General features: G+C 50.6%; 2 protein-coding genes across 9 annotated transcripts in view; one reads left to right on the forward strand and one right to left on the reverse strand.

Annotated features, from left to right (window-relative positions):
• Positions 1–26,822, reverse strand: part of MORF4L1 (mortality factor 4 like 1) — a 62,648-nt gene that overhangs the window by 7,649 nt on the left and 28,177 nt on the right. Inside the window, exon 15 of one of the 7 annotated variants that reach the window (XM_082448804.1) lies at positions 20,858–22,558. The exons of the other annotated variants lie outside the window; for them this stretch is intronic. Within the exon in view, the coding sequence (XP_082304930.1) occupies positions 22,543–22,558 (16 nt within the window). The 3' untranslated portion in view covers positions 20,858–22,542. Of the gene's footprint in view, positions 1–20,857; positions 22,559–26,822 lie in introns of those variants that run through there. 7 annotated transcript variants of the gene reach the window in all.
• CTSH (cathepsin H) lies at positions 935–20,149 on the forward strand. 2 transcript variants are annotated; one of them, XM_082448845.1, is made up of 12 exons: positions 936–1,089; positions 4,450–4,481; positions 5,133–5,238; positions 6,802–6,872; positions 7,452–7,556; positions 10,111–10,197; positions 10,979–11,034; positions 12,825–12,906; positions 14,239–14,307; positions 16,862–16,968; positions 18,761–18,886; positions 19,695–20,149. In XM_082448845.1, exons 1-12 carry the CDS (start codon positions 999–1,001, stop codon positions 19,768–19,770), a joined length of 1,008 nt encoding a protein of 335 aa, XP_082304971.1. In that variant the 5' UTR covers positions 936–998; the 3' UTR covers positions 19,771–20,149. The 2 variants fall into 2 exon arrangements, with proteins under 2 accessions (XP_082304972.1, XP_082304971.1); XM_082448846.1 differs by lacking the exons at positions 10,979–11,034; positions 12,825–12,906 and having other exon boundaries at positions 935–1,089.

Below are 26,822 nucleotides of genomic sequence, written 5' to 3' on the forward strand. Positions count from 1 at the left end.
CCAGCCCTAACAGGCTCTGACCACACCGAAATGCCTCGGGCTGCAAAAGAGCAGGGTGAGCAAGTGCGGTAGGTCAAACCTGGGTTCAGACTCCCTCTGCACGCTTACTGGGAACATTACCATCAACTCTTGGAGCCTCAGTTTCCCCATTTGTAAAATGGCAGGTCCACAACCTGCCACTTGGCAGGGTGATGACCTAAGTGAAGAACCTGGCCCCACTGCGTGCTTGACGGGTTGCTGCAGGCAGGTCTGATCATCCTCTCCTCTCCCTTGAAGCAACCCCTGTGCATGTTTCCTTCATTGGAGATGCTCATTGTTTTATTTATCGCACACCCAGACTCTTATAAATCATATTCTTCCTTTTTTCAGATTTGCAAAATAGAGAAAATGGCCCTACAGCTGCTAATAGGACTTTCTCAGCAGAAAGACTTTAGACTTTCTGCGGGGCGGGCGGGGGTAGGGGTGGAACAAGCTCATAAAAACAGCTATCTACTTCCTCTAGTTTAAGTTCATTCCAAGGCTCAAGGGACAACCAGGGGAATGTGATTAATGAGGGTGGGAGATGGGGGCTCTGGGGTGGGGACAGGCACCACCCTCGCCCATGGTGCCGGCCAGTCCCGACAGACCGGCAGATCTAGGACCCCGCCGGACGGAGCGGTCCAACTCTCCTCGGCCCTTCCTTGCGGAGAAGGAGAAAGGGGAGTGATGTGGCCAGGACGGGAGGTCGAAGGCGCTCCACTCCCAAGAGCCTGGCGCTCGGGGCAGTCCTGCAGGGTCCCGCCTCCCCCCCCCCCGTCCCCCCCCGGTCCCCCCCGGCCTCCTCCACCCGCCTCCTCCACGCCCGCCTCCCGCCTCCCGCCTCCCCACCCCCCCACCCCGTCCGCCGCCCGGCCCCGCCCCTCGCGCCCTCCCGCCCCCACGAGGCGGCTTTTGGCTGCCTGCCCAGCGGCCTCTGGAGCCAGTGCGCCAGCCGAGTCGCAGCCGCAGCCACCGCCACGATGTGGGCCGTCCTGCCGCTGCTCTGCGCCGGAGCCTGGCTCCTGGGCCCCACCGCCTGCGGCGCCGCCGACCTGGCAGTGAGCTCCCTAGGTATGGGGACGAGCGCCCCCGGAAAGGGGCCCGGCAGGTCGGAGACTCGGGGGACCTTGTGCGGGTGGGGACTCGGCGCGGGAGCAGCTGGGCAGCGCATTTCCCAGGCCCGAGGCTCAAGAGCTCTGCGGGCCGGTAACCGGGATCCAGGCGGGGTGACCTGTGTGACGGGGAGGGGGGCGGGAGGAGGGGGAGGTTTGGAGGGCGGGCGTCTCGCGTGAGCAGAGGAGCGGGTGGCTAGGTGCCCAGGGTCCCCCTTGCTCGGGGCGCTGCAGAGACTAGAAAGCCACAGCAGTCTGCGGCCCCTTCTGCCCTCCACCCCCCATCTGGAGACTTAGAGGACGTTGATCTGCCCCTGCCGGAGGCAAGCAGGGACTTTCCAGCCTTTCCGAGTACCTTCCAGGGACTTGCACATAGGGGATCCCCAGAGGTGCCTTGAGAGTCTATCTGTACAATGGGCTGGACGGGCTGTTTGGAGGAGTGACTTGCACTTAGAGCAATAGCAGTTTTAGCCCTTGAAGACTGAGGGTGTTTGTTCCAAGGGCTCAGGGGGGTAAGGTCCAGCCCCAGGGCTCCCCTTTATGGCCAGGTGGGATGTGAGTGGCCCAGCTTCATGCTGCTCTTACACCCCTTCTATTGCTGGGGGTCCAGCCACCTCCCCAGGCTGAAGGCTCGCCCCTGCAGCCTCCCTCCTGCCCTGCCACTCCCCACCCTCAGCCTCTGCCCACCGCCCACAGGCTCTGACCTCAGCAGACCACCAGCCCCCTCACCCTGAGGACAAAGAATTGTAGCCAAAGAGCAGCCGGGGGATGGGACAAAGATCACTGGGGCTGAATCTTTTCGACCAGAATCTTGCCTTATTCCTCCCGACCCATTTGTCCAAGAAAGTCCCCCAGTCTTGCAGACCTGGGAGGACGCCCAGCTCCAACTCAGTCCCAACCTAAGGAAAACCCAGCTGCTCCCAAGCCAGGGCTTTGCTTTACCCTGGCTGTGGCCTGCGTGGAGGAGGAGGGCTGGTGCTGGAAGCTGTCTTAACTCCAAAGCAGGGCTTGGCAAACTTTTCCTTATGTAAAGGGCCAGATAGTAAATATTTCAGGCTTTGTGAACCACACAGGCTCTGTAGCAGCTACTTGTGTTGAAAGCAGCCATAGGCAGTGTGCAAATGAATGAGTGGGTTTGTAGTCCCGGAAACTTTTACTTATAGACACTGAAATTTGAATTCAAATGATTTTAAGGTGCTACAAAATGTCATTTTTTAAAAACCATTTATAAGTGTGAACACTTTTAGCTCGTGGGCCATACAAAAACAGGCTAATCCCTGTTCTAGATACTCCCACGTGGTCCCCGAGACAGGGCGGTACATAAAGCATGTGTGCTTTCTTCCGAAAGTCACAATGGATTGAAATGGATCTATCTGAGGTTGTGGTGAAGGGTCACCAGAGATCTTTCTCGCCCAAGATCATCTCTGGCTTTTTCTTCTGCTGACCTCCAGCGAATGAGAACTAATACTGGGTTTTCACACCTGCTTGTCGCTTTTGAAACCTCTGGAGGCAAACACTGGTCAGTTGTCCTAAACCATCTGCCTTAAACCCTGGTCCTAAGTTGAGATCTGTCTTCCTCTGAAGCCATCAGCTGTAGCAGGGCCTTAACTAGGATTTGCAATCCTCTGAAACCCCACGCAGGGCATATATTGGGGAAATGTGCATTTCTTCCCCAGGGAAAATGGCTATCACTTGCTTTCTGGAACAGATCTGTGACCCACAAGGGGAGATCCTAAATTCCATAAAACAGAGATCTTCAAACTGTGGGATGTGGATCAGTGGGGAAACACAAAAAAGTTCCAAGTGATACCGGCACAGACAGGGAATCTATTTCCAAACCCTTTACTTCCAAGAGAAGAGAGGACCTCACCGAAGTATCAGCTGCTGGGGTCAGAGAAATAATGTTGCGTAATACAGCACCATGTGATTTGGGGCGTAGGAAGGAGTGCAAGGAATTGAATGACATTGCTCTAAAAATTGCCTTCTGTTCCCAGAAGCAATAAGCAATGAACAATCCTGTTTATTTGAGCAGAATTTCTCAGCCTTTTGAAAGGGCTGAGACAAAGACCAGAATTAATGTTAACCCATTCAAGAAAATAGGTAATATTCACCCATGAATATATAAATCCATGGGGAGGGGGGTTGTTAGTAAAGTTTAATTTACCTCATTAAGAGATGCCTTTCCAATACAAGTTTACTTTTTATGTTTAACAAATACTTTTCATAAGGTATATTTGACATGTTTTAATCGGTGTTAATAATGATGGTGATGATGATGACTTAATCCAGAATAAATTTTTATAATAGTTAGGGGTATATGGGTCACAGGAAGTAAAAGTAATTTAAATTTATACTTTCTGTTCTTGTTGTTGCATAAAAGGATGCTAGAGCGACCAAGTAAAAACAGATGCTCCCTTAGGGTAAAATTCTGTGAGATGTGGATGGAGATGGGAGTTCAAGGAGAAAAAGAAACTATCTAAAATATCCAGCTCTTATAGAAGGGTTTGTTCATGTTATTGATGGTGGATATCAAATCATGATGGTATCATGGATCCTTTTGGTCAGCTTTAAAAGAATGATGTAACAGTCTTATTTTTATATGTCATTCTTTACAATAAGCTGGAATACATCCTTTGCAGCTATAAAAATTTGAAGTGCAGTTTTTAGATAACTTAAAAATGTACAAGGGTGGATATAGCAGGGGTCTACAAACGACTGGCGCTGCAGCCTGTTTTTTGTAAATAAAGTTTTATTGAAACCGTCACACCCCTTCGTTTTCACACACGAGGGCAGAGTTGAGTAGTTGTAACAGACTGTAGAGACAGCGAAGTCTAAGATATTTACCATCTGTCCCTTTAACAAAATTTTGCCCACACTTGGGATATATAGGTTTTTTTTTAAATAGGTTTTTAAATTAACTTCTTCCTGAAATATAGCGCAGAAAAATGCACAAATCATTAAATATGCATTTTAATGAATTTTCATAATCTAAACATACTCGTGAAACCAGCACCCCAATGAAGACATAGAACATCACCAGCACCCCAGAAGCCCCCTCTGTACCCCGACTAAGGATCACCACTATCCTGACTTTTAATACCATAGGTTAACGGCGTGTAGTTTTTCAAAATTAATTTGGAGTACAAAAGTGGTAAGAGTTTGAGTTCCTCTTCACATTCAGCATTAGATAACACCATTTTTGGTGCTTTAAATTTAGCCCAGTTCCCTAAAATGCAAATCAGTTCTGATGTGCCCTACTTGGCGATAGACGTTACTGTAAGACACCCAGGCCTAATTTTTTTTTCTTCTTTTTTTGCAGAGATGTTTCACTTTAAGTCATGGATGGTGCAGGTCAGTGTCCAACTTCTTTCTCAAGTTTTTCATTTCACTAAGTTTCCTGTTATCAAACGAAACTGTGCTGGATTTGAGATAATAAAAAGGGGTTTTCCAACCGCATCTTTCCCAACTGGGAATCGGTCAAGCACTGGGAAAGATTCAGTTAAGTGAATTCCTTCCAAACAGTGGTCCCCAGTGATGAAGTTGGCTAGCAGCCTTTCAAGCCTTGAGATTCATTTCTGTATTTTGTATTCACGTCACATTGTGTGCTTGCTGCAAAATCAGTTGGAAAACACTAGTGTGCGTATTTTTGAAAAATGGTGATTTCTGCCATTAACTTGACCTAGTACCAGTTGCGGCGTCCAGAGGTGACCTGCACTTGGCAGGTCCTTCACCAGGGCCTATTGGTCTCTTGGCTGACTCTCTGGCAGCTGCATGGGCTTCATTCTGACCACAGGTCCCCAGAGGCAGCGGGGGGGGGTTGCTTTGTAACTTCCCGACTTTCACCACAGAGACCCAGGGCAGCGTCCTGCCTGTGATACAGATTTGGCCTGAGAATCGTGGCAGAAAGAAAACTTCCAATCCTCCTCTTAGAAAACAAAACTGTCTCCCTCTGGTGAGCTGCATCCTGTTTCTGTGACTTATTGCTGATGTGTTTTGTTTCAGCACCGAAAGACATACAGCTCGGAGGAGTACCACCACAGGCTGCAGGCGTTTGTCAGCAACTGGAGGAAGATCAATGCCCACAACGCCGGGAACCACACATTCAAAAGTACCGTGGGGACACCTTTCCTCCGGGCTTCTCGCCCATGGCAGGAGGGAGCATCTCAGATCTGGAAGGAAATCAATGAGTGGTGCCACTGATTAAAGGGCCCACTAGGGGCTTGGGGTGGACGGAGCAGCAAACCAGGCTCTGAAGCTGGGCTTGGCTGACCTCAGATTTTGGCTCCGCCATTATTCTCTGAGATTCAGGGGGTTGTAGCTTTAGGACGATGCTGGTACCCCTGGATGGTTGTGAAGTTTACAGGGGGTGTACAGAAGCCCTGCCCTGTTCCTGCCATCTGCGGGTCCAGCCCAGATGCTGAGCCCCTGGATTGCTGTCGGGGCAGCCTCTACAGAGACATGCCCTGGACTCATGAGCAGCCTCTTAGGACATCTGCCTTCCCTCCGGGTTAGTTTCACTAGAAACACACACACACTACGTGTATACTGAGGGCTCAGAAATGACGGCAGTGTCAGCTAAGTTGGTAATGTGGGCAAAAGCATGAGGTGGAAGGAAACCTGAGTTTGACTCTCACTTCTGCCCAATATTGACTGTGTGACCCCGCTGTGAAGTTTTACTTGACTGTAAAGTAGAGAGGATAACACTCCCCTCGCGGGTTAGGAAGACTGAAGGAGGTGGCAGGTGGGCGGGCACTTGGCGCAGGTGTGCTGGTTCTGTACCCTGCTGTTCACCAGACTCACTGATGGGGTATCTAAAAATATGGGTGACCAGGCCCCACCCCAGACCCATTACGTCTGCATCTCCAGGGTGCAGCCCAGACATTTGTACTGTTGAAAAGCTCCCCCACGGGACTTCCCTGGTAGTCCAGTGGGTAAGACTCTGTGCTCCCAATGCAGGGGACCCGGGTTCAATCCCTAGTCAGGAAACTAGATCCCGCATGCATGCCACAACTAAGAGTCCTCATGCTGCAACTAAAAGATCCCACATGCGGCAGCAAAGATCCCGTGTGCCACAGCTAGGACCTGGCGCAGCCAAAATAAATAAATATTAAAAAAAAAAAAAGAAAAGAAAAAGAGAAGGCAAGCTCCCCAGGGAATTCTGAAGCACAGTGAGGTTGACCTTGGTATATTGAATTACAGTTGACCCTTGAACAATGCAGGGTTAGAGGCACTGACCCTCTGCACAGCTGAGAATCTGAGTATAATTTATAGTCTGCCCTCCATATACCCGGTTACTCTGTATACCCAGTTCCTCTGTCTCCATGGTTCTGCATCCAAGGATCCAGCCAACCTGGGATCATGTTGCACTGCAGTATTTACTATTGAAAAAAATCTGTGTATAAGTGGATCTGCCCAGTTCAAACCATGTGGTTCAAGGGTCAACTGTAAAATCAACTATTCTTCAATAAAAAATAAATTAAAAAAAAATTTTTTGTAAGGGTCACCTGTACATGACATTTAAAAATTTAAAGGAGCCAAGTTGCAGGGGCTGTAGATCGGACACACGTCAACGTGGGGTTTCATTATTTTTTCTCTTTATTAGTGACTTACTGAGCTCCTCTTTTTTGTTGTGTTTGTTTGTTTGTTTATGGTTTTTCCTTCTCTTTTTCAGTGGGACTGAACCAGTTTTCAGACATGAGCTTTGCTGAATTAAAACGCAAGTATCTTTGGTCAGAGCCTCAGGTGAGTGTTATTCATTGTGACCAAATCTGAGTCTTTTCGCTCAAACCTTTGGAATAAGCTCATAGCCGGCTCTGCTTCCAGAGCGGTTCGGCCCCTCCCCAGCTGCAGCTGGGGGCCCCCACGTTCCTGGGGGATCCAGACATGTCAGCCCCCAGCAGTTCATCAGTCCATGCTCATGGCCTCATGCAGACCCCAAACTTAGAGTTGCTGGAGAAAATACAGTTGCCCCTTAAAACTGAATTTCGGATAAACAACAACTAATATTTTAGCATAAGTATATCCTAAATATTGCACAGGACAGACACTACAGGCTTATTCATCATTTATCTGAAATTCATATTTAACTGGGTGAACTGTATTTTTATTTGCTAAATCCGCCTGCCCTGTCCTAACTACCCCCAATCTGGGCTCCCAAAAGGACCTGTCATTTAGCATTTGGAACCAATAGATGGGGGTGGGATGGTTCTGACAGCTACAATCTTTCTTATTCTCTCTTGGTGATTCCACTTGAATTACATACTTTTCCATCGAAAAGGTTTCTCTTTTTCCCCCTGAAAAAAACGTAATTCGTTGTTTCAGAATTGCTCAGCCACCAAAGGTAACTACCTTCGGGGTACTGGTCCCTACCCACCCTCCATGGACTGGCGGAAAAAAGGAAATTTTGTCTCACCAGTGAAAAATCAGGTATGCGTGACAATCCCCACCTTTCCCCCCTCTAAACAGCCACATTCTCAGACAGTATGCCAGGAAGAAAAACTCAAAAGAATCCCAAAACACAGAGTATAGCCCCAACTCTATTTTTTTTTCTCATCATCTCTCTAGCTGCCTTCCTCTGAAAGGCTGGGAGGTCATTGTTTTTATGGATGGCTCTGGGGGATAAAAGCGTATTTCTTCACTGGGCTGAAGTTTACCCATCCCCCGTGTTCCACCCCACTGTCTAAAGTTCCCCATTGGCCCTAGGTCTCTTCTACAGTCACCCACAACATCACGTTCTCTGTGCCCTTCAGTAACTGCACACCGGGACCCCATTCCTACTGCCCATACATCTTTTCTTCCCAGTCCTCCATATGCTGCACAAGGCACCAGGGTCCAGCCCCTCCCTGGCTGGCTGCTTCCCACAAGGGAGCTGCAGGTGGTTAGTGAACAGAATGGAACCCAGCATTTCAGACGTGTTCTCAGGAGCGCCCCCTGCAGGGCACAGCGTGCCTGGCAAGGGGAGTGGCGGTGTCTTCCCTGCACTCACAGAGGTGAGGACTGGGCCGCTGGCTGGAGTGTCCCAGCACATTGCTCTGTCCTGGAGAGTCTGGACCCACCCCCTGCTGTCCCCTGGAAGTGACAGTACAGTGGCCTTCTTCAGGAAGATGCCGACCTCTCCATCCCAGGAAATACAAGGTGAAGGTTTCCCTCCTGGAAGCACTTTGCTTTCCACTGAAACTCTCCATGAGCAACATTTTCTCCTTTTCCTTAAAGCCACATGGCACAGCTCCAAATCCTCCCAGGCTCACTGGGTTCCCAGAACCTGCCTAGTGATCTAGACGTTTAAACCAGCACCCGGAAGCCAAAACAAGTCTCCCCTCCCAGCAGTCGGAGGGGTAGAATGAAGTCAGCCCTCTGCCCCAAGCCCCAAAGGCAGCTTTTAGACCATCTGAGAATTCCATGACCGTTCAAAGCAACAAGCATTAAATGTGGAAGCCCGAAACCTGCTCACCCTTTGGGCAGGTGAGAAGGGGAAGTCTGCCAAGAACGTTCCAGGTCCTTGTGTTAACTGACCCTCGGGCAGGACGGAGCCCCGGGGCGGAGGGGCCAGAACAAGGCGATTACCCTCACGGGTGTGTGTGGTCTCTCGCTGTAGCCACCATGCGGTTACAGATACGGTGACCGGATCTGACATTAGCTCAGCAGCCTTGAGGGTTTCTCACTTTACAGAGGAGGAAGCGCTGAAGGTACAAGGCAAGCAGACGACAGAGGGCCCTTCCACCCAGGTCTCTGCTCAAGGCCAGTGCTGGCCACTCGGCCCTGCCCTGCCTCCTGCAGTGGTGGCCAAGCCCAGCCTCTGACCAGCCAGAGACACTCTGACCAGGCCCTCCCTCCCTGCCGAGGGAAGGCTTTGAGAGAAAGAACTGGGGGCCGGGGTAGCGTGAAGGCTCTTTCCAGGGAGACAAGCAGTGAGGACTCAACAAGGACAGTGAGGAAGGGAATCTTAGGAGACGTTTCAGAAGTAAAATATGGAAGACTGAACCAGCAAGGGGCAGAAAAGAGACCAAGATGCGGCTGAGAGAAAAACACAAACAGCAGCTAATATTACAGAGCCCGTGGGGTAACTGCACGACGGGCAGGATCTCATCTACCCCTCTGACAAACAGCCCTGTGAGGCAAGCACGGCTGTTCCCATGTTACAAATGACGAGACCGAGGGTCAGAGGGGGCAGCAGCTCGCCCAGGTCGCACAGGGGGTGTGGGGCAGAGCTATGATTTGAACCAGGCTGGCAGGCTCCAGCGCCCGACTCTGAGCCCTCGGGAGGCGCCGGGAGGAAGGTGGCCGGGCAGCGGCAGTGACCGTGGCAGAGGACGGGGAGATGGACGGATGGGGCAGGACACGCAGAGTCTGAAGGGTTTGGTGCGTATACGGGTGGGATCATCTGGGAGACAGGGTGTCTGGGCCTGGGTGGAGGTCAGGGCCGAGGCAGGGTTTGGGGAGTTGTCAGTTTAACAGTTAGGACTGTGGGTGAGATTGGAGGTGGAGAGGTGAGAGAGAAGGTTCTAGAAACAGGACTCTGGCGAGTCCTTCTGTTGGAAAACAGTGGGAAGAGGAGGAGCCAGCATAAGATTCGGAAGTAGAGGGACTTCCCTGGCGGTCGAGTGGTTAAGACTCTGCGCTTCCACTGCCGGGGCATGGGTTCCATCCCTGGTCGGGGAACTAAGATCCCGAGTGCCAAAAAAAGATTCAGAAGAACAGAAGAGCACAGAATGGGGTCGGGAGGGAGGGCTCTGGCCGTGTAGGCCGGTGGGGATTGGTAGCGAGGGTTGGGGGTGCACGGTCGCTGGTCACCGGTGGCTGCTGCTGCTTCCCCTGTGCAAGCCTCGGCCTCCTCATCTGCAACACGGGGAGAAGGATGCCGGCCTCGCGGGCCTCATGAGGGTCAGAGTGGACAGTGTGGGCCGGGGCTTTGTCAGCTGAAGTCACGGAAGCCAGAGGGGTCCTGGTCCCTGACCTCCCTCCCCCTCCCCTTGGCCTCTAGGGCAGCTGCGGCAGTTGCTGGACCTTCTCCACCACCGGGGCCCTGGAGTCTGCTGTCGCCATTGCAACTGGGAGGCTGCCCTCTTTGGTGAGCGATCAGCCACGGTGCCGGTGCCGGGGGAGGGACGCGGAGGAGGGGTCACAGCTTCGCTCCAAGGCCTGATTCGGAGGGCCAGGCCTGGGCCGTCAGGCTTCTTTGTGGCTTTAGCTGACAGTGCCATTTCAGTTGGACTTCAGGTGTCCCAGCCTCACGGACATGCAGCGTGCAGACCTCAGCTGACACTTCAGAAGGAACGAGGCTTGTTGAGGAAATGGCCCAAGGGCTCATCCCTGGGTGGGTCGGGGAGTTCCTCGGTGTGGCCACCTGGGGCCTTCCGAGAGCAGAGCCTGCCTGGGAGGCAGCCCTGTAGGAGCTGTGTCCCCTCTCAAGCTGGTCACCTTCAGGCAGGGAAGAGCGAGTGGGGACCCCTGAGCCCCCGGAGTCGGGGGTGACTGCCCAGCCGCTGCCTCCTGTGTGGGGAAGAGGGGCCGGCAAGGCTGGCGAGGGCCACCAGCAACCGGCTTGAGGGAAGGCCCGTCCCCTCCCCCTCCCATCTGCCACCACGGGACCCCAGGAGCCGCACGTACGTGCACACCTTCAGGGCCCCCCGCGCCCTCTCACCTGCCCGCTTGGCTGCCAGGCCGTCGCTGAGCTTCTCCCCAACAGAGGCCGGCTCCTGGGCTGGCACCTCAGACACACAGACAGCCCTTGCCCTCGGGGAGCTTACAATCTGGTGCCCTTGAGCCCGGGCGGGCGGGGCCGCAGGCGTGGGTCGGCTCGGGAGGTGCTGGAGGCGCTCAGCTCACCAGGCGTGCGTTCCTCCCTCCAGGCCGAGCAGCAGCTGGTGGACTGCGCCCAGAACTTCAACAATCACGGCTGCCAAGGGTACGGCCCTGACCGGGGGGGCCCGAAGCCCCTGCTCATTTCCCGGGGTCACTTCTGTCGGGCCTCGTAAGGGCTGGGCACTGCCACAGCCTCTGCCCTCGGTGGGAGCAAAATCGGCCCCGCTTGTGGAGGGGAAGGTCACCTCACACGCCCAAGGTCCCTCAGCTGGAACGGGCAGAGCTGTAATGCAAGCCCAGGCCTGGTTGGTTCCAGGATCCATCCTCGTTCCCTGGTGTCACCCGGATTTCACCCCACAGCACGTTTGGCCTCACCGGCCACCAAGGCCTCTGGGCGAGTGGCCGAAAGAATTAATAGAATGAGAAGCACGTCATCCTCCAAAACCAAGATCCACACACAGGTGTCTGGCTGGCCTTTCCACAAGTTCTCTAAAGCTCTAGCCACCCCAGCTCGGCGGGCCGCGTGGAGGAGCTTTCCTGTAGATGTGGTGCAGGGTTCAGGCATAAAGGCTGCGTCTCTGCTGGGCCTGCTTTCCTGGCCCTTTTTTTTTTTTTTTTTTAATTTATTTTTTTGGCCATACCACATGGCTTGCGGGATCTTAGTGCCCCGACCAGGGGTCAAACCCGAATCCACAGCAGTGAAAGCACCGAGTCTTAACCACTGGACCACCAGGGAATTCCCCTGGCCCACGGGTTCTTAGGGATTTACCCACGTTTCTCCGTGTCTCCAGCCCTCATCTCCTCCTCATGTGCTCTGAGACCTTTCCTCGGGATGAGCGGCTTTCCCAGCACACACGTGTGTAAAGCCAGGCCCTCGTGCTCCCCTAGAGCACGCTTCCAGCCTCGCCTCCCCTCGCCTACCTGCGGCCCATCCCTCTCCCGGGCGAGTCCTGGGCAGGCCTGGTGCTCCACCTGACAGAGCCAACACGAGGGCCTCCACGCTCGGGCTGCGTCTGGGAGTCGGGGGTGAAGTCACGGCCTAGTTGCTGACCCACCATCCTATCATGGTTAGCTTCATGGCTTTTTGGTCTCTTTCCTCTTTGCAACTTATAAACACCACCCATCACAAGTCTGAAAGGGCATCCTGGGGCCCCACCATTTTTCCAAGGGATCTGTTTGCTTTGGTTTGCTTCATTTTTTCGTTCATTCAGCAAATACGACAGCCCCTGCCCTGTATGTAGGCACGAGGGATACAGCAGCTGATGTTCTAGCTGTGCCACAGGTGGGGTGGTGACAGATGCTCTGGACAAAAACCAGAAGGGACAGGAGATTGATGGGGAGTTGTGGCTGGGTAGCTGTCGAGTCTTCTTTACTCCAGGAGGCAACACGAGGTAGAAGAAGATCCACCTTTGGAACCAGATCCTGGCTGTAGCTTTGGGGCCCTGGGCAAGTTGTTCAGCCTTTCTGAGCTTCAAGAAATAACAGCAGCTACCTCCCGGGGTTCTGAGGGGTTGGAAAGTCATGTTTGCAGAGCACCTGCCCAGGCGGGGCCCAGTGGGCACAGTGGTGGCAATGACCAGTCAGCTGGGCAGATCCTGTTGGGTCCTGTTCCTGACAGAGTGAGGGGCCTGGCTTCCAGAGGTCTGTGTCCCACGGAAGCACGTGTGGCTGGACCTTGGACCCTCCTTGATAGCCTCTTCTGAGTCTGCTGAGCTGTATCCTGAGGCCAGGCAAACAGGGTGGCATTGCTAGCCCCTCAGAGACTTCTCTGCCCTTGGGACATGCCCCAACCACGGCCTCCCAGCCCTGCCAGGGCAAACGTCTGGCAAGCTCCAGCCCCTACCTCCATCGGGGCCAGTCCCAGGTGGGCACAGCTGTGTGTGCTTCTTGCAGGGGTCTCCCCAGCCAGGCCTTCGAGTACATCCGGTACAACAAGGGCATCATGGGTGAAGACACCTACCCCTACAAGGGCCAGGTAACTCTGGGCAGCCTGGGCTCCGTCTTCTTGGTCTGCAGTGCTCCCCGTCTCCGTTCTTGTCCCAGCCTTGGAACACATCTCTTCCCCCGCACCCTGCTGGAGGACTCCCCACTTCCACCTGGATTCTCAGAATTGTCTCTTGCAGCTCACTTTTTCCCCCTCCTCTGCTTGCCCAAGCCCCAGCTGTCAGCCAGCTGGGGGCCTCTTAGCGCCCTATGTGTGGCAGCACCGTCAGGCTGCCCCGCCCCTGCCGTGAGTGCACCGGGATGCCGTCTGTTGGCTTCTTCCCTCCCCGTTCGTGTGGACAGCACTCCTGGGCCCACACCCACTTTGTCCAGGGCCTCCCCTGCCATCACCTCAACCCCGCCTGTGCACGGTTGGGCACCTCGACTGTCCCGCAAACCCGGGATTCCTCCTGTATCTCCCCTCTCAGCGATGGGAGGACCACCCTTCCCTAAAATGTCTTGGCGGCCGGTGGTCCGTTCTCAGGGCGGCCCCCTGACCCAGACCTCACCTCAGTCAGCCTTCTGACCATCCTAGACCTTCTCGCATCTGCTCCTTTGGTCCATCCTGTGTCCCCGCCTGCACTCGGACCTTGGCTTCCCTTCACCCTAGATCACTGTGGGTGCCCTCTCCTTGGGCCCCCTCCACCCAGGGGCTGCCAGAGTGGCCTCTGAGACTCAGCTCTGACCACACTCTGCCTTGTTCAGAACTCCTCAAAGGCCCCTCAGGGCCTGCAAGAGAAACTCCAGACTCTTTTCGAGTCCTGCCCTCCCGCCACCTCACGCAGATCTGTCTTCCCAGTCTTGTCTTTTACTTCACTCTCCCCTTCATAAGCCCTCTGCTCCCACCCACCCACTTGCTGGTTCCTAAACGTCAGGTCCTGCCTTCTTGTCATCCTGACCGTCTCTCCCGCCTCAGAAGGGCTTGATCTTCCCTCCGTGTGTCCTCTGCGCCTGCCTCTTGTGGGTGAAGTTCCTTGGGCTGAGACTGGCCCGCCCTTCCCCTGCCATGCAGGCTCTTACTCGTCTCCATTTCTCGACAAGCTTCCTTGGACTGGGCCAGGCCCCTTCCTCGTGCTCCCAGCAGGTGCCATGCGAGCCCACCTCTGCCAAAGCCAGCACAGGACCATTTCCTCCCACTAGACTGTGAGGTCCTTGAGGACAAGGAGGCCTCTAATTCTCTCATAAGTGACCTCATCACCCAGGCCCTGGGACCTGTAGCTTTTGCTTTATAAATGTTATCAAATTGCATAGGGGAGGCCTGAAGTCTCAGCCTGGGGCCGAGCATCCCTAACCTGTATTCCATGACCTTTGCCACCCTGAACAGGATGGTGACTGCAAGTTCCAGCCCAGTAAGGCCATTGCTTTTGTCAAGGATGTAGCCAACATCACAATGGTGAGTACCGATCCTTCTCTTGGATAGGGAATGTGTTCTGATCAGGAGGCCAGTCTCCACTGCCGTCAGATGGCCAATGGGCACTGCAGGGCAGCCTTTCCGAGCAGCACATCACTTTGATTCAAAAGTTTTGATTATCCTTGAATCTCAATCACTGTGACGGGGGCAGGGTGGAAGACAGAAGGGAAAGAGCAAGAGACTGGCAGTCAAGTGCTCTGGTTCTAACCTGGGTCTGTACAGCTCTTCCATCTTGTGTTTCAGTTTTCTTGTATGTAAAATGCAAGCAGTAATCCCCATCCTACCAAAGAGGATGTGAGGATGTGTGTGATATCAGGCATGCGTGTGAGAGATTGAATGTGAATGCACAGAGTGAATGTGCGTCAGTCAGGATAAACCAGCTTATGCTGCAGGAACAGCTGCAAAATCTGGATGGCTTAAAACAATCAGATTTTATGTCTCATTCATGTGCCATATCCCTTGGTTTAAGCAGGGCTGCTCTCTGTGTCATTGGCTTCACTCCAGGACCCAGGCAGAGGGGAAGAGAGTGGTAAATTATGCACTGGCGCTTAAAGCCAAAACAAGTTACACAGCCACACCTAACCTCAAGTGGATGGGGAAGTGCAGTACTTCCATACTGCAGTACAGTACAAACCATACTCTGTCCGAGAGGGAGCTGGAATAAGTGTGAACAGCCCTCGTGACTCCACTGTTTGCATGTTTGCAAGCATGGGCGAACATGCATAAAGAGTGAAAGAGTATTTCCACGGGTGTGTGTAGGTGTGACGTGTGCTGATGAGAGCAGGAGGCTGAGGGCGTGTGCCCACAAATGTGTGCGTAAATCACAAACGTGGTGTCTGTGTAATGACAGTAGCTACCATTTAATTAAAGCATGTGCCATGCAGTCAGCAACAGTAATGAAATTTATGGAGTGCTGACGGGAGCTATACCAACCACTTAACATGTATTATCAAGACAACCCTAGGAGATAAATGTCATTATCACCTTCATTTTATAGGTGAAGAAAGGTTCAGAGTGGTTAAGTAACGTGCCCAAGGCCACAAAGCTAGAAGTGGAAGCTGGATTTGAACGGAGACCGTGTCATTCCAAAATCTACACCCTGTAGTTGGGATGTTTCTATGGTAGATTTATCTTCAAACAAGAGCCAGTTTCTCTTAGATACACTCACCAAGGGCTGAACCACTCTGGCCCATTCGTATCCCATTAGGCAGTGAACCAGGAGCTCAAAGGTATCCCTTTTGCCTGGTGCCCAGGAGAGCCTTGCCCATGGCACCTGCAGGGCCCTAAGAGCAGGCCAGCACTGGCGTCCGGCCCTCCTTGGCAGGGCCGAGGGATGCCCACGGGAACGGCCGGCCCCACGACATGCTCCCCCTCTTGGTGAGCAGGCCTCCGTGCCTTCCTGGTCTCATCTGCCCTGACCTGTCTGTGCTCACAAGGCCTTTTCTGAGCACAGGGAAGCAAGCGGCTTGCTTACCAGGCAGCCGTTTGCTCTTTGCAGCTGGGTCACTGCCTGCCCCTCCAGGGAGGTAGGACGGAGGAAGGGCTGGTGCCCCAGCCCCTCCAGCCTGACCCTTCCTCAGCAGAGCCCTGGCCTCAGCTCACCCTCATTTCAACTCCCTAAGTGTCCAGCCAGGGGAATGGCCTCCTTAGCTCATGCTAACCCAGTGGGTCCCAGCAGGGATGCTTTAAAAAATCCTGCTGCATGGGACCCACCCTGGAGATGCTGATGTAATCGTCTGGGGCGCGGCCTGGGCACTGGGATTTTGTAAATCTCCCCCGGTGATTGCAACTGCTGCTCTCGCCCAGTCTCCGCAGCTCTGTTCCAAAGCCGCAGCCTCCAGGAAGCCTCTGACTTCCTCACGCCCACCTTCCCCATTGGACGGGATGCATCCTCCTCGGGCACACACACACATTTCTACCACTGTCTGGGCCTTATCTGCTCATGGACTTCTAACCCCTGAGTTCTACCAAAAAAAGCTCCTTAGACTGGCTTTGTGGGTGCAGGGCGTCCTGGGGGTGGGAGTGGGGGAGTCACACCCATGTCTGCACCCCCTGGAGCCCCTGGTCCACGGGAGGGCCTTGGCATGTGGCTGTGAGTGAGTGAGCGAATGAGTCCACGCTGCACCCTGGGCTTGACCCGGAAGGGTGCAGGATTCCCTCGGAGCAGAGCAGGGAGGGGGAGAGAGATGAGCGCACGGTCCAGCCCAGCAAAGCCGAGGGAGGTCACAGGGGAGCCAGAGTTTGGGAGGAGGGGCCCATAAGCCAAATAAAAAACCCCAAGGATCCCGGCCATTCAGGTGCAAGAAGGCAGGGGCCCCCATACCAGCCCCCAATACCCAGGGCTTGGCTCTGCTGTAAGGAAGGGCAGCTCCCCCTTGGCGGCAGCTTTTTGGTCTAAAACAGACTTCTCTTCCCTCCTCAGTATCATCGCTTTGAGCCTCTGTCCCCTACTTTGGGCAAAGGGCCATATTTCGCAAGTGGGGTGGGGAGGTGGCAGAGGCCACGTGTGTCCACCTGTCGGCCCCTCTGTCCACAGAATGACGAGGAGGCGATGGTGGAGGCGGTGGCCCTGTACAACCCTGTGAGCTTTGCCTTTGAGGTGATTGATGACTTTCTGATGTACAAAAAGGGCGTCTACTCCAGGTGAGCCGGGGAGGGGCTGGGTGGGCATTTCGCACCTTCCGCCAGTGCATCAGCCTGCAGCCCTGAAGGTCAGGATCCTCGGTCCCCAAGTGGGAGGAGGAGGCGGTCACATGGCTGGTCAGGGCTGGGGTCCCGGGCCCCCATTTGAGCCCAGAGCTCACCCTTCCTCAGCAGAAGAGCTGCCTCTCGTGATGAAAACCTGTGTTCAGAAATTTGAAGATGTGAAATAGGAAATAGCTGCTCTCAGACACCAGAATCCCGTGCTGAAGCCTCCACCGCAGGGTTTTTCAGGAAACCCGAGTTCTCTAACACTGGTTTCGTCTCACCCAGGCCTCTTGCCTGTTTTGCAATGTGAGTTCGGCCACTTCCGGTAGCATCTCCTTCATGGCCTTCTTGTCATGTGGCCATTCCTAAGTGCAGGTGTTCTCCAGGGCTTTCTCCTTAGCCCTCTGCCCTCTTTTCACACACTCCTTGAACTCCACGGCCAGCTGTTTGCTGAGAAATTCCAAGTCTCCATCCGCCAGCCTGGTCTCTGCCGGGCGTTAAACCCACAGATCTAAGGGCCTCCCCGCCACATCAAGCTGGATGGCCCGTGGAAACCTCAGATCCTGCATGTTTCCGTCCCTCACCAGACGCTGCCCCATTAACACTGCTCAGAAGCGTGCTCTCCGCTCCCTCCCCGTGTCTCTGCCCACCGTTCCCTCCTTCCTGCTCTGTCCTTGTGCCCTCACCGCTGGTCCATCCTCCACTTGGAGCCAGAGTCAGTCTTCTGGAACACCCTTCTCGCCACACCAACTCCTCCATCCTCCAGCGTCTCCCCACCGTCCCGTGTCTTAGCTCGGCCGGGGGAACCCCCGTGTTCTGGTCCTTCTTTCTCCAAGCTCATCTCCTGTCAAAGCCACCCGCGTCCTCCCTGTTCCACCCCGTGCCCCTGCCCCTGCCCCACTGAAGAGCTCGTAGTTTTATGCGAGTCCCCTGCCTCCCCAGGGAAGCCTTGTCCCTGCCCCACCCCATTCCCACCTGGTTGGATCCCCTCCCTCGGGCTCCTGTCAGCCCCCCAGCTGTCACAGCCCTCGGTCCACTGTACAGAAGTAGCCTCTCTGCCATCCTGCTCCCTGCCGAAGGAGGCATGCTAAATCCAGGAGCAGAGTTTTGCACACTGCTGGTGTCTCGCACCTTGTCCCCGGGCCAACAACTCAGTTACACGTCGGCTCAGTGATCACATGACCACTGCAGTTTGTCCTATTGAAATTTTCAGAATGTCCTCATGAGAACTAGTTCACTAGCTAAAATGAGAAACCTGTGTAATTGTCCCAAATACAAGGTAATCTTAAAAGGCAACAAAGCAATGCCATGTGAAACTCCAGCTGGACACTGTTGCCCTCAGAAGGTGCAGCAGGAGGGCTGCTCTCTCCTTGTTATGAAAGAGGCATCGGAAAGCATCAGGTGTCAGAGCTGGGCCAGCACCGCGCTAAATCTCGCTCCCTTGGGTGAGCAGAACCCAAGGGGCTGAAGAGAATACTTCTCTTGCCCTGTGACTAAAGGAGAGTTAATTCACCACCTTAAATGCCTCCCAGTCCCCGCTTTGGGAAACGTTGCTCTAATTCACTGGTTGGATGTGATCGAATCACTTTTTTTTTCTTTGGTCGTGCTGCACAGCAGGCCGGATCTTAGTTCCCCGACCAGGGATCCAACCCACGTCCCCTGCAGTGGAAGCGCAGAGTCCTAACCACTGGACCGCCAGGGAAGTCCCACATATTTTCCATATTTTCAAGCCTTTTTCATTTTCCAGTACTTCCTGTCATAAAACTCCAGATAAAGTAAACCACGCAGTCCTGGCTGTTGGGTACGGAGAAGAAAATGGGATACCCTATTGGATCGTGAAGAACTCTTGGGGTCCCCAGTGGGGAATGAAGGGGTAAGCAGCTTCCAGGTCCCGTGTGCTGGGAGGGGGCATGACTGCTCAGGTCTGGGGGCCCTCGGAGTGTGCAGGGGGTCTCCTCCACCTCAAATGTGGCTTCCAAGAAGGGGCTGCTCACCACAGCCTTTAGCCCAGGCCAGGAAGAGGGGAGCGTGAGGATGTAACCCTCACATCCCGAAGAACCCTCCAGCAGCCCCTCTCCCATCCTGGACCCCCGATTTTGATGACTCTGTGTCCAGAACAGGAGTCCATTTGGCTCAGGAGGTTCTATGACCACCACTAGGAAACAGTTCACAACACAGGGCCCTACAGGGACTAAGCCAGCGTCTGGGAGGGCCTGTGGGTGAGAAATCCAAGCACCAAGTTTACCCGATGGCTGACAGCCCCTCCTGGAATGGGGCTGGAATCAGGTGGCCTGGGTACATACCTTGATGGGACTTTGTCCCTGTCTCTTCTCTCAGACTCCGTGTTCTCATCTGAAAAGGGGGTTTTCATTTGTTACCCGAGGGGTCCCAGTGGTGACTAAATAACTACGTGAGGGCCTAGGCAGGGCTAAGAACGGGGCCCTCAGGAAACTCTGGGACAAGTGATATGGACAGAATAAGGAAGAGAGTTCAGGTGGCAGCCAGGTCGAGGGAAGGAGAAGTTACTCACAGGTCAGAGATTTCTTGGTGGTCAGAATAACCCAGTACTGCTGTTTTGTGAGTAAATTCAGAGGGCCTAATCCCTGGAGTCAGACCTTGGTTCCGGAAGGGCCTGTGGAGAGGAAGCCGTCCGCCAGGCCTCAGCCCCTCCCTCTGCACAGGTACTTCCTCATGGAGCGTGGGAAGAACATGTGCGGCCTGGCAGCCTGCGCCTCCTACCCCGTCCCCCTGGTGTGAGCCAGGGCGGCAGCAGCAGCGACTGGTTGGTGGATGGAGGGAGGACCGGGCAGCCTGGGGCCTAAAACCCTGCCCTGGAGGAAGTGAGCGGTGGGAGACCCCCCCCCAGGGCCCCTCACTTTGTGCCCTCACCCCGGCCCCGAGCCTGGAAACCCAAAGAAAACGACGAGGAAGAATTCCATGGAGCAACAAGCCCACGCCGTCTTCTGACACAGAGGTCAGCACCAGCCATGTGCCTTAGGCATGGTTTTTAACTGACTCAGCCCCACATGGACCAAGAATGTTCTTTCTTCCCAGAAGGGCTGCTTCTCCCATTTGGAGGAAGCTCCACGGACAGTCTTTTCTGTGGTCTTTATTGAATAAACCTTCAGTGAGCACCTCCCTGAGTCAGGCTGTGTGCTGGGGCCTGGGCCTGCCTCCGGGCCCTGGCCTCCTAAGAGGGAGGCACCAAGGGGTGGCCGGCTCTCTGGCTGGGAGGATGGCGTGGGTGCTGGTGCCACTGTCTCCCAGAGGCGGGACCCAGGAGGAAGAACAGGTTTCATTTGAGATCTTGACTGTTCGTCCCCGCATGGGGAAGAAGGAGCTAGTGTGCCAGGCCCTGGCAGAGCCAGGATTCAAACCCACGACACCGGCCCGGAAGCCTGTACTTCTCCACGGGGCCTCCCCAGTCCCAGCTTCCTGCTCCTACTCCCCTGCCCCTCCGCCCGGGGCTGCCCCCATCTCTTCCTCCCCTGATGCTCCTGCCACATCCACCATCCCTTCTCTTGAGAACATGGGGTCTCCATCCAGAGGGTGGCCGTGTAGTCTCGGCTGCTTCCCGATGCCTCTGGGCTCCAGGGAGCAGGGTCTGTGGCACGAGTTGGTGCTGTTTGTCCTACAGTTCATAGGTGTACCTAATAAGAAAATCTTTCATGCCGTTTGGGCCTCCTGGAGAGCTAATGGCTTCAGACTTGTTATTTTCATGACAAGCCCTATTTAGAGAATGCAAGTGTGGTTTAATCTGTTACAAAAGTCTAGTAACGTAAGAGACCACAACAGTAAGTCAAGACAAAAACCAATCACCTTAATAAACTTAACAGTAATCGGATGAAACTCAATCTATTTTATTCTAGTTAATCTACTCTAGATTTTTAAAAAACACTAACATGAAATGAAAGCATAATTCCTTAATACAATAAAGATCCCCAAACCCAGAGCAGTGATATAAAAGGAGTTCCATTAAAGGTAGACATGGAACAAATAGGCCCAAGATCAGTACAGTTGCTTAACATTAATCTGGAAGGTCTGGCTGCTGTGATAAGGAATAAACCACATTAATATGTGCAGACAGTATACTAATGTGGCTAAAAACATTCAAAAGGATATACATTAAAACTCAGAACTAATGAAAAGAGTTCAGAGAGTGGCTGCTTACCAGATACAGATACAAAAAAATCAAAATCCTTCAAAACTCAGAAGAAAAATATTTTACACTGTAGCAACAAAACTAGTAGCCAGGAATAACCACACACACGCACACAAAAGTCCTACATGAAGAAAATGATTAAATTACTAAAAACTGTAAAGGAAGACTTGAATAAATTGAGAAGCATACCATATTCTTGAATTTGAAAGATTAACATAAATAAATTGATTCTTGCCCAAAATAAAAATACAGGTTTGGTACATTTCCATCTAAAATCTCAATATAATTTTTTGATACTTTCTATTTACCTGGGGGAGAAAAAGCCCAAGATGGATAACGTTTTATAACTGAGTAATGAAAATGGATTATTTCACATATCAAAATGTGTAAAATGTCAACACTTAAAAGAGTGCATCAGTTAAGAGTAGACTAACACCCAGATTATGAGAATATGAGAATTCTATACATAAGTAGCAGACAGACAAATCAATTTCTACTATTCAATAAAAGGAGCTAGGAAATTGGATAGCTATTTGGAAAAACAGCTTAACCTGAATCTTCACTCAGCATTATATCCTTTTTTTAAGTAAACTTTAAAAATTTTTTAAGTTTTAGATTTACAGAATTATTGTGAAGATAATACAAAGAGCTTCCATATATCCCACACCCAGTTTTCTCTATTATTACTATCTTGCAATAGTATGTAATATTTGTTGAAATTAATGAACCAATATAACCAACGTGTTATTAATAATCATATTTTTATTAAGTCATTCATTTTAGAGAAAGATTCTGGATGAGGTTTCAGAGAAATTCAAATTACCACAGAAAAGCAAATAACCATTTTCAAAATTAACCTCATCTGGGGGATTTCCTAGCTCATTACAGATTATGGGCTTGGACTTGGATGCAGGCTTTCTCTCCACAAGTTCCCAGGATGTCTGCAGCCCTCAAACCCACAAGGTGATCATGGATCTCCTATAAAGGGGGCTTGCAAAGGCCAATTCCCACCCTCTCCTTCAGTTACCAAACAACTACTGAGTGTCAGCTGTTTGCAACTCCCCTCCTACACCAGGCTCCTGGGAGAATACAAAGATGCTCCCGGCATCCCCGTGGGCATGACTGTTGTGAAACAGGAAAAACGACCCATGCCTTGGTGCTGTTTGGATTTAAAGAGAGCAGCAGGCAAGGTTCTATCCAACTGGGATGAAAACATTCCAAATGCACTTGAACTGCAAGGATCCAGAAGACAGTCTGCTACAGGGCAGAAGCTGCCTCATTTGTCTCAGTCACCATCTCCTGACCCCTCCATATAGGCCCTGTGCTGAGGTCTAGAGATCTGAGGTTTACGGTACACATCTTTGGCCCTAAGGAGCTCTCATGCTGGGGGAAAAGACAACAAAGTAAAAAATAAAACAACAACAAAATATAAGGTCCAAAGATTAAAAAGAAATATATCACAGGAAAACCACAGATCAATGTTATCAATATAGATGCAGAAATCCTCAATAAAATGCTGCATGCAAATCAAATCCAGCAACATACAAAGAAGATTACACACTGTGGGTTTATCCCAGGAATAAAAATTTGGTTCCACATAAGAAAATCAATGTAATATACCATATTAACAGAATATGGTATATTAATAAAGGACAAAAACTGCATCTCAATAGACACAGAAAAAGCATTTGGAAAAAAAACCACCACCACCCCTTCATGATAAAATAGTCAACAAACTAGGAATAGAAGGGAACAACTTCAACCTGATAAAGGGCAGCTATGAAAAACCCACAGCATCACTCCTATGCAAGGTTGTATCAGAAGGCCTACCTGGAGCATTTAGGCAAAAAAAGAAATCAAAGCATCCAGAATGGAAAGGAAGAAGTAAAACCATCTCTGTTTGCAGATGACATGATCTTGTATCTAGAAAATCCTGCTCTTTGAGGAAGATGCAGACACAGCCGCAGCCCCAGTGGAGCCCCGGACTGCCCACTTCTGCTCCTGATTCACAGCTGTGCTGTTCCATCTCCCTGAGGAACAGTCTTTCAGGAAGCCATGATGCAGCCACTGCTTTAAAGATACCGGAAAGACACCCATGGAACCAGAGGTGGCAATTCACCGAATTAGAATTACCCTGACCAGCCACAGTGTAAAGTCTTTGGAGAAGACGTGTGCTGTCTTGATCAGTGGTGCAAAGGCAAAGAATCTCTAAGTGAAAGGACCAGTTCAGATGCCTACCAAGACTCTAAGTATCACTACAAGAAAAATTCCTTGTGGTGAAGTTTCTAAGATATGGGACTGTTTTCAGATGAGGCTCCACAAGCAGCTCACTGACTTGCCACAGTCCTTCTGAGATGGTTAAGCTGATTACTTTCACCAGTACTGAGCCAGAAGTCAAGGGTTGAAGTGACCACTGCAGATGCTTAAATCAATTATTTTGAGAAATTATGTTGTTTAAAGAAAGAAGAAAAAAAAAATCCTATGGAATTCACATACACAACACACAGAAATTACTGAATAAACAACTTCAGCAATGTTGAAGGATACAAGATGAACACACAAAGCCAACTGCATTTCTATACGCTAGCAATGAACAATCCAATTTACAACAGAATCAATAAGAATAAAAAACTTAGGAAAGAATTTAACAAAAGATGTGTAAGACTTGTACAATGAAAACTATAAAACATTATTGAAAAGTTAAAAATGATCTAAATAAATTGAAAAACATCCTATGTTCGTGGATTGAAAGACTTAATATTGTTCAGATGGCTGATCTACAGATTCAACACAATCCCTATTAAAATCCCACCTGGCTTCTTTGCAGAAATTGACAAGCTAAAATTCACATGGAAATGCTAGAGACCCAGAATAGCCAAAACAATCTTAAAAAGGAAAAGCAAATTTGGAGGTCTCATCCCAATTTTGAAACTTACTACAAAGCTACAATAATAAAAACATTGTCATACTGACATAAGGATAGGCACAGATCAATGGGACAGAATTGAGAGTCCAGAAAGAGACCTATACATTTGTGGTTAATTTTCAACAAGGGTGCCAAGACAATTCAATGGGGAAAAAATAATCTTTTTAACAGATGGTTCCTGGACAACTGGATATCCTCAGGCAAAAGAATGAAGTTAGACCCTTACCTAACACCACATATAAAAATGAACTGAAAATGGTTCATAGACCTAAATGTAGGAGCTAAACTATAAAACTCTTAGAAGGGGCAAATCTTCATGATCTTGGATTTGGCAATGGTTTCTTAAATATGATACTAAAAGCACAGGCAACAGAAGGAAAAACAGATAAATTGGGCTTTATTAAAAACTTCTGTGCTTCAAAAGACTCCATGAAGAAAATGAAAAGACAACCCACAGAACAGGAGAAAATATTTGCAAATCAAGTTATCTGATAGGGATTGAGTATTAAGACTAAAGAACTACGTCTCAACAATAAAAACACAAATAACCCATTTTTAAAATGGTTAAAAGATTTGAATAGACATTTCTCCAAAGAAGATGTACAAATGACAAGTACATGAAAAGACATTCAACATCATTAGTCAATAGGGAAATGCAAATCAAAACCACACTGAGATACCACTTCACAGCCACTAGGATGGCTATAATCAAAAAGATGGACAATAGTAAGTGTTAGAGGATGTGGAGAAACTGGAGCCCTCATACAATAGTGATAAGAATGTAAAATGTTGCAGTCACTTTGGAATAGTTCGGCGGTTCCTCAAAAGTTAAAAACAGAATTACCATCATGTCCCAGCAATTCCACTCCCAAGAGAATTGAAAATTTATGTCCACACAGAAACGTGTACACGAATGTTTATAGCAGCATTATTCATAATTACCAAAGTGTGGAAATAACCACATGTTCATCATCTGACAAAAAGATAATGTGGTGTATTCATACAGTGGAATATTGTTCAGACATATCAATAAAAAGGAACGAGGTTCTGATACCACGTGTATAAACTTCGCAAACACTATTACATTGTGCAAGTGAAAGAAGCCGGACATGAAAGACCACGTATTGTGTAATTCCATCTACACAAAATGTCCAAAACTGGTAAATCCATAGAAACAGAAGGTAGATTGGTGACTGCCAGTGGCTGAGGAAGGGGAGGATGAAGAGTGACTGCTTATGGGTCTAGGCTTTCTTTTGGGGGTCTTAAAAATGTTCTGGAATTAGATTGTGGTGATATTTGCACAACCTGGTAAATATACTGAAATTCATTCAGTTGTATACTTTTAAAGGTTAAGTTTTATGGCATGTAAATTATATCCTTTAAAAAAACTTGGTGTGTGTGTTGTGAGGTATTGGTATGGGATGCTACCCATACTGTTAGGCACTGGCTCTGCCCCCCAGGAAACCAGGGGCTTCACAGATGAGACTTTCGAGCTGAGTTTTGCGGGATGAATGGGCTTAATGAGGAACAATGAAGGCATTCCACGTAAAGGGCAAAAGCATGTTCAAAAGCTCAGGAATGGCAAAGAGCACTGCAGGACAGCTCTGTATAGGGGCCTCTGTATGACAGGGAGTTGGGGCTGGGAGGTAAGAGGAGGCAAATGCCACACTAGTGAGTCTGGGAAACCCAGAGAGTGACAGGCTCCTGTACGTTTTGCTTACATCAAACAGAAACATTTGTAGAAATTCCAAAGAGAAAATTTCAGTTTAATAAGCTCTAACTCTCCATCATGTTTCCTCTTATTTGGGTAATTGCATTGGGTTTTTCTTTGGGAAACCATGCCTTGCCCCTGTTAGTCCCTAAGGTTTTACTAGAGGGACTCTATACCCTCACCCCCGCCCCCAGGACCATGTGACCTAGGCCTTGTCAATGACACCACCTCATCCTCCCAGCCACAGTGATTGGTCCAGGAAACAGCACATAGCTCAAGATGGGCCACTCAGAGGCAATGAACAAGGGATTTTGTGGGAAGCATCAAAAGACTCTTCTGGTGATCATTTTGTAATGTATAGAAATATCAAATCAATATGTTGTACACCGGGAACTAACATGGTGTTAGTCTAACATAGGTCAATTATACTTCAATTTTTTAAAAAAAGGGTGTGGAAGTAAATTCTCCCCTGGGGCCTCCAGAATGAATGCAGCCTGCTGACAAGTGATTTTATCAATAGTTTCAGTTAAAGTGACTTCTGACCTCCAAAACTGTCAATAATAAATGTGTGGTGTTTTAAGCTAAAAAAAAAAAAAAACAGAAGAAAAAAAAAAGGGACTCTCTTTCCCTGGGTGGCTAAGTTAGTAAGACATAACCAGTAGCCTCCTGTTTGGCCACTCTGCTGAAATGTGGAAATGCCAAAAATGAAATGAAGCCAAAATGGAGGAAAGCAGGGTCAAGAGATGAGATATTCCAGAGAACACTGCTTGAGCATCTGGATCAATGCCTAAAGCTTTGAAGCACCACAAAGCACCTTAATACCTGAAGCTTTTCCACAAAGTTTTCAGTTACATGAGCCAATGAATTCCCTTTTTAATTTGAGCCAGTTTGAGTTGCAACTATCATTTGCAACTAAAACAATCCTGATGAATGCAATAGGCTATGTCTAGACAAACAAGTCTGTGTACTCAAGACCTAAAAATATCAAGGCACATTAATTGTGGAAGATC

This window comes from Balaenoptera physalus (assembly GCF_965194825.1).
Source record: "Balaenoptera physalus genome assembly, chromosome: 2".
Classification (NCBI taxonomy): Eukaryota; Metazoa; Chordata; class Mammalia; order Artiodactyla; family Balaenopteridae; genus Balaenoptera; species Balaenoptera physalus.

Excerpts from the sequence above, each read along its gene's own strand:
- CTSH (XM_082448845.1), top strand. The coding sequence starts at position 999 with ATGTGGGCCGTCCTGCCGCTGCTCTGCGCCGGAGCCTGGCTCCTGGGC. Across the intron at positions 10,198-10,978 it reads CTGGGAGGCTGCCCTCTTTG|GCCGAGCAGCAGCTGGTGGA; the intron begins GTGAGCGATCAG and ends TCCTCCCTCCAG. Across the intron at positions 18,887-19,694 it reads CCCCAGTGGGGAATGAAGGG|GTACTTCCTCATGGAGCGTG; the intron begins GTAAGCAGCTTC and ends CCCTCTGCACAG.